General features: G+C 31.2%; 1 protein-coding gene across 1 annotated transcript; it reads left to right on the top strand.

The window, feature by feature from the left end:
• The first annotated feature begins 6,543 nt into the window (after positions 1 to 6,543).
• Positions 6,544 to 7,701, top strand: LOC119644167 (ras-related protein Rab-21-like). The gene has a single exon (XM_038043691.1). It carries the CDS (start codon positions 6,672 to 6,674, stop codon positions 7,347 to 7,349), a length of 678 nt encoding a protein of 225 aa, XP_037899619.1. The 5' UTR covers positions 6,544 to 6,671; the 3' UTR covers positions 7,350 to 7,701.
• The last annotated feature ends 277 nt before the right edge of the window (positions 7,702 to 7,978 follow it).

A 7,978-nucleotide genomic window follows, 5' to 3' on the forward strand; every position in this document is an offset into this window, starting at 1 on the left:
GTGTGTGTGTGTGTGTGTGTGTGTGTGTGTGTGTGTGTGTGTGTGTGCGTGTACAAATAATTTTTGAGAACTTTATTCAGAGAAACTGGCACTGATACGACTTTAACTTTTTTCATCTTTCAGACAGTTTTCGAATTCCATCGCGAAAAAAGTTTCTTTTTTTAAGGTTACCCCTAATTAAACCCATATTTGGGCAATTTTGTAAGAATCGGTGCTCCGTTTGACCAATTAGAAAGTCATCTATTAAAACCAGTGTCAATCGATAGAAGTAATATCTGCTGATAACAGCGGAGAGAGTACAACATTCCAGCGCATATACATATATATATATATAGTGTATTATATTTTTACTCTTTTGTTAAAATCGTTATAACGTCAACCAGCAAGCTACAAATACCACATAAACTTCATCTGTTCATCTGTCCGTCTACCCAACTGTATAGTATCTCTTGTAAATGAAGATATCGTTGACAAATTTGAACAAGAATTTGAAAATAACTCAAACCGGTCAAAGAAAATGTAAGCAATGCAACAACAATTGAGAGAACAACTGTGTTTTCAACGTTTTTTGGCTCATTACTCATAAACTACAACTTCCACGTTTGCGTAAGTGTGTGTGGCATAAAAATAGAAGACCCGTTAACATTTCAACATCCTTTCCCATATCATGACACTAAAAATGTAACAGTTTACTCATAACCAACGCGACATTCATAATTGTCAGTTTGGATTCCATGCTCACTGTAATACGTCCGATGGTTCGACTTCTACTATTGAATTAATTAAAAAAAAGTCTTATATCAAGAGAAAATCTCTGCCTGAACCTTTCGAGTGACCTTCGACAGATCACTTAACGAGAAGCTTGATCACAGTTTTAACTTTTCGAGATGTGCCCGTGATCTTATGCAATCATCATTGCGAGTAAGTCAAAATTCTTCCTTTTCGATCGTGCTGAACGTAATGACGTCGCTCTTAATATCAAAATATCTGTTATGTGTATTGAGTTTGTGAAGTCTACACGATGTCTCGGAACAACACTCGATAACAAACCAAACTTTAGCCCGCATACGGATATCTTTGCGAAGACCCTGTAATCTTTATGTCTATTATGTCTAATAATTAGCGTCAACCTTGAACTCGCTCGCACTCTTTTAATTGCACATATTATATATCATATTGAAGTGGTCAACGGATGTCCCCTACATAACCAGCTATTAATAATATCGGACAATGTATCTATAATATCCGTCTCAGAGATCATGTGACCTCTAATGTTCAAACATTCTTAAAATTCTCGTTTGAAGACTATCTTAATGGTAAAGAACTTATTTATCTATCTAAAGTTATTAAGTTTCAGTGACCGCAACTGCATTTAGCAGTGCTAGTAGGAATCTCCCACGACGATCATTCCCTTCGCAACGATCTCACTCGCTGATAAGTTATTCGTTATACGTTGCGCTCGCTCGTGGGACAATCCTCCACTAAATTTTTGGATCTCTTAACACAGGGGTTCGTCTCTTTAAGCAGGGATTAGTTACTTTGAATAAACGATACGTATATGTTGACAATGGCTTCTTATTTATAACATGTTTTGTCGTTTCCTCACAAGCGTTATAACAGGTTTACGAGTTTAATTACTTAAATATAATTTAATTATGATAGCAGTCATACATTGATAATACGCTTGCATTCATCACGAATAAACTTGATTATTTTGTCTAAGCTTCTGTGCGCTTAGCTGGTATGTATTTTTCGACCGCTCAAAAATCGCAATAGTTGATGCATTAGTCTAAAATTTGGTACAAGCTTTGTTTTGACTGAAACAAATCTGCTCTAATAGAAGCAATGTCTAATATATTCTTATCTCCCATATATATATATATATTCCGTGTTCGATATTGTCATAGTACCCTTAAAATATATGTCATCAAATTTGTTTAAAATTCTACTCATCATCAACCGATTTACCGATCAATAAATATAATTTTTAATAGTAATGGGTATTGGTATAAAATGCACCCTAAAAGGTGAGCTTTACATCTAAAGTCCTTGGAAAATTAAATGGTGTCACAAAAAGACTTTTGTCTTTCTAATTAAAAATTAATGCTAATTATTAACAAAACTCACGCTTCCTCATAAATGACTTGTACATTCTAAGGCACTTAAATGCATATGCAAAACGTTCTAGCTTTTTTTTTTTTTTTTTTTTTTTTGCATATTTTATTAAGTATAATCGCAAAACAATATCACCTTAAGATCCCCTAAGGTAGTGAACGGTGTGTGTAAGCTTTGAATAAAATGTGGTATAAAAAAACAACTAAAAGCATTATAGTCTGTTATGACCAACCCTAATTAAGCACCCTACACTACTTCGCTTAATACAATTATTCATATAACGACTTTTTCAATTAAGGTATTGCATGGGAACAGATCGAAGGTGTTGTCCGATGCGAGCCCACAAAACAGTACGGTATACAAAAATTCATAAAAGTATCTCAAAAATTGCAATGTATAGATCGAATACAAGAAGATAAGGCGGTCAGGCGGTCAGGCGGTCAGGCTGACAGACAGTCAGGCGAAAGAAGACAGATAGGAAAGCTTTTTCGATAAAGAAATACATTCAAAATAACCTTTTCAATCAATCGATATACGAAAAATGGATTCGTCTATCACAAGTTCTACAGGATATAGTGCTCAACATACTTGCGGCATACTACAATTACTATAGACTATAAATAGACAATTACTAGCAAGGTTAACGAGTAAAACTGAACTCTACTGTTTCTGTTAGCATAATTCAAATTTCACGCATATGATATTTTAACATTTTCGATAGCTTCTACAAAACGATATTCTCGTAAATCATATCTATCCGTAATTAATTCTTTTGAATATACCTTTAATGTGCGTTAAAATAAATAGAAAATAAATTGAAAATGAGTCGGAAGTAAAATTTTATCGTTAATTGCGAATGCATTGGTAAATCGATCGTCACTATTTTTGCACTAAACATTATGGTCGCAGCTTTGTATCAATCAAGAAATGTTTGCGCCAAATTTCAGTTTACTTTTTCTTTATCTTTATTTTTTGGCGATTGTGACGATTCACAAATGGAAGCGTTTTAATTGAAATAGATATTCGAAATTTAAAAATAACAAAATGGGCGTTTTCCAGAAAAAATAATAAACATATTTGCTGCGTTATATCCCTAAAAACGATTATATATAACATTTAAAGATATCTACCTAATTATGCAGAACTTTGAATATGCGATTTTAACGATCCTTTTTTCCAAAAGTACATATGCAAATACACAAAGCGCTAAGAGCACCTCGAAGCTTTCCTACACACCCGAATTTATCAAGAGAAATATATCATTTAGAATTTAAAAATTGCCTTTTCTTATTTCTACGCATATAAAAAACTCTCTCTCTCTTACATTCGATTGCAATATTTGTTAAAATAATTACGAAATCCGCGAAATATATTACCCAGTTAAAAGAATATTACGCCGACATATGCAAAAATATTATTAGTTAACAATGAATGATATAATGAAGACAATATTTTGCGAAAAGTATGCTTGCGACACTATTATTTATGAATTGAACAAATGAATTAACGAATTGACTTTGATTAAATTAGTAGGACTAGACATTAGATTTCAAATCCATTTCTGACAAAATTTCAAATCCAATACAAAATGAGTTTCTATCCCATACACATAGAAATCATACTAAATTTAATAAAGATTATAGTGAATTATAGCTGAGATAACTAGATGACAAGATAATCTAACATTTATATCAAAATTCAGACAAGGAAATTATTACCAAATAAGAAAAACAAACCATATTTTCGACCAATATCCATTGTCTACTTGTTTTCGTACATACACATTTATATGTGTACCATATACGCGTATTCATATGAAAACGTAGAATAACATATATGTTTGCGTTAACGCCAGATTAAGAATCTATTAACAGAACACATACGCATAATGAGAATGAAGGAGCAAGCGGTCAACTGATTGCTAATTAACAGTGTGAACTACCGTTACTGATGGCAGAAAAACAACAAGTCCGTAATAATCTCCTAGTTTAAATTTTCATTTATGTTAGACCATCTTGCCATCTAGTTGTCTCTGATCATAAGTTATCAATTTGCTGCTTGCTAGAAGAAGAACAAGAAAAGTGAATAGGAATAGTCAAGAGTTTTCGCTTCTTACTTTTTTTAATGATTGAAGAAAAAACTATTAATAACTTAAAGAAGAAACGGTATTAACGAATCCTTTCATTATTTCAATAGTACAATTTCTTCAAAAGAAAAATTTTTTAAATTTATAGAGGAACGACAAAAATTTAGCAAAAAAATACCTTTATAGGGTTAAGAAAAATGCATACATACTGAAATTGAAACAATATTAAATTGAGGAAATTTTAATACAAAATGTTGAATATAACAAAAAAAAATTATATTTTGCATCTGATTAACAAACGATAACCAACTATTTAGCGCATATAGGCGTCACGGCATTTTTGCAATAAAGCATACGATCAGGAAAACCCAAAATTTGAAAGCCAGCTACATATACGTACGCCTACGTTTTTGTGCATGTCTGCTGTACGCAATTCTATAATAAAATGTATTTCCAACAAATATTAATAAAAACTGAAAATAAGAGCTCGTCTGTTAATAATTTTTTTTCTAACTAGAAAAACTGAAACGTTAGCAGTATGTAACACTGCATATATTTTCGCGGAAATTTCACCTTTGCTGCGTGAATCTGTTTTGATAAGTGACACATGGGAGAGTAATTTAAATATGAAAACAAAACGAAATTATGGCTACAATATTCAGCACAATTGTTCGCTTTTTTAATACTTATATACACAAAACGCGATCATACAGCCATTTTTCCAAACGATTCAATTTTGCTGAATACTTCTACAGCAGTAATTGAGTTGTTTATGTATATTCCAACACTGCGTTCTTCCAAACTTATACTGCATTGTCCGTCTGCCTAAGCGGCGAAAACCCTGTTAATAATCATTCTCTTTAATTTTGTGTTTTCTTGTAGGTGAGAAAATTGTTAATATCTGTATGGCTGAATTACTGAGCTCAGTGCGCTTTCTTATCATTGCCATTCTTGTTGTGAACTAAAGATTCTACTAAAATTATATTTTAAATTTATTTGTATTACATTCATTTCATTAAAAAATGTATGTGAAAATTTTACATTTCGGTATTTTGCAAAACTTGACTAAGAACATCAAGCAAGCCCGTTTCGTTTCATCGTTTTTTAATTTTCTAGTTCAATTGTTCAAATATTTAATTAATAATAATTTTATATCTTGTAACACCCTTGACAACTTGTTTTATTTGACAGAATGTTAAAACAATATTATTATGATCAATATTTTATATAAGTGAAGGCATGCATAAAAATGGACCCATTAGGCAGTTTGAAGTTCTGAACAAAGCCACCCTTACTTTTTATGGGCGAAGATAATTTGCTTATATATTATGTAATTAACGTGGACGAGAATGATGTAGAAAAATATTTATAATAAGTTGTTTATTTGAAAGAAAGAAGTAAAGCTGTAAGACGCACCATCCCTCGAACTAAAGAATGAAGTATCGTCCTATTGTTCTAGCCAACAAATACGTGTCAAAAAACGCAAGATTGTGGATCAATTTATTTCTGTGCTTACTCTTCGTTTATTGCTGGAATGTTTACTTATCCAAAATTTTTGATAGTAAATTAAGACCTGACAGATAAAATATATAATTTATTTTTCAAGACAGTAGTCACATCTATTTCGAAACAAAAAGGATTGTAAATATTATTACCATTTTATTTATTATAATTAGCTATTGATGTGTGCACGCGTACCAAATCTAGGTTTTGATAGTACATAATGTTTACAACTCTGTCTTTCAATTCAAGAATTGCAAGTGCACCAATTTTCGCACTGAACTAATACAAATTACAACTGTGTGATCATGATGTAATTAAAAAAGAAAATATCATATATTTTAAAACCTTTCAATTTATTTAACAGTCATGTTTTTCATGTTATACTAATACTCAATATTTCCCAAATGCGCTAATAAAAAAACACATATTAATGAATTATAATAATTTGCATATAAAATAAGATATCCTCTGCTTCTTCTTTTGCTTTGAGATTTTCGTAAACTCTCAACCCTGCCTTAGCAGTAACAAATCACATAAAATAGTGAATAATAAATGTGTCAATGACAGCTACGATGAACCTTCTGCAATAGTGCACCGACTAATTCCAATTGTTTGAAAATTTATTTAATTTAAAGACAATCCAAACAATCCCCCAAACTATAAATTTGTAAGCGTTGTTATATTATTGCGACATTTATAAATTCAACTGATTTTTACTTTGCATTTACATCGCATTTTGTTATAGTTAAAGATGTTTCATTCTAAGTTGTTCCTTTCATGAAGTGATTTCATTCCCCAATGTGGCAATCAATCCCCAAGTTAAATAGTATCACTAGTTACTGACAATACTGCTTAGTATAAACACCTTGCTGAAAAAAAATTTAGTAGGTTTATCGTTTACAGGCCTTTTATATACCAAAAAAGAAGATTTAAAAAAGAAAAAATAAAACGAAAGAAAGACGGCAAAATGAGTCCGTCGCTAGTAAATTCAACGACACAATATAATTTCAAAGTGGTTCTATTAGGCGAAGGATGCGTGGGCAAAACATCAATTGTATTACGCTATGTAGAGGATAAATTCAATCCGCAACACATCAGTACTTTACAGGCTTCGTTTCTAACGAAGAAAGTAAATTTAGACAACGGTGCCAAAGTCCAGCTTAATATATGGGATACTGCTGGTCAGGAAAGATTCCATGCATTGGGTCCTATCTACTATAGAGGCTCACACGGTGCTATACTTGTTTATGATATAACCGATGAAGATTCATTTCAAAAAGTTAAAAATTGGGTAAAAGAATTGAAACGTATGCTGGGCTCCGATATAATTTTAACTATAGCAGGCAATAAAACAGATTTAGAAAATGAACGTACTGTGCCATTTGAGGATGCTTTAGATTACGCAGACAGTGTCGGGGCGTATTATTTTGAAACGTCGGCCAAAGCTAATGAAAACATTGAAAAATTATTTACGGAATTAACAGAATTTATGATCGAACATGTCCAACAGAACAATCAACAGAACCAAAGATCGGCACTTAATGGTCAATTTGGTCAACGACGCTTAATTGTTGAAGATTCTTTAGATGGCTCCGACGACGCTGGCGCTCCAGTAAATGGAACTACTCGTTCCTGTTGCGGTTGATTTTAACAATCAGTTGTATTAGTGAAAATAAAACGTAAATGTTTAGAGTATAATAAGTATTGTGATAATCTATGTAATGTAATCTGAAATTTGTTTCTTCATTTGCAAAATTGCATTTTTGCTTTATTCTTACAGAATATATTTTAAAACATTTTTCAAAATTTTAGCTTAATATACCTATGATTGTAAAACTGATAATATTCTATATTAATTATGTGATTATGCTTATCTTCATATATCATTTTGTATCGTTTACCTTTTCGTTTAATTGTTATCTTAAAAGATTTGCAATTCATTTGCGGATTTTTTTAAAGAAAATATCATCAAAATATATATAACGAGTATATAAAAACAATGGTAAAAATGAGATATAAATATATGTATGAGATATATATATATATATATATATGTACATGTATGAGTCATAAATTACGCAGCAAATATGCGGTAAATTTGTTTTCTACGATAATTATTAAGACGCAAAAAAAAGGATTTGCCTGAAGTGAACTTAGTAATCACTAAAATCTGAATCCATATCACATATCCTCTACACATGCAAAATCTAGATGTTTTTTTTTTTTAAAAAAAAGGTGCATTTTTTCAGATATAAATGTTTCCGTCCTCTTTCC

This window comes from Glossina fuscipes, unplaced genomic scaffold, assembly GCF_014805625.2.
Source record: "Glossina fuscipes isolate IAEA_lab_2018 unplaced genomic scaffold, Yale_Gfus_2 93962, whole genome shotgun sequence".
NCBI lineage: Eukaryota > Metazoa > Arthropoda > Insecta > Diptera > Glossinidae > Glossina > Glossina fuscipes.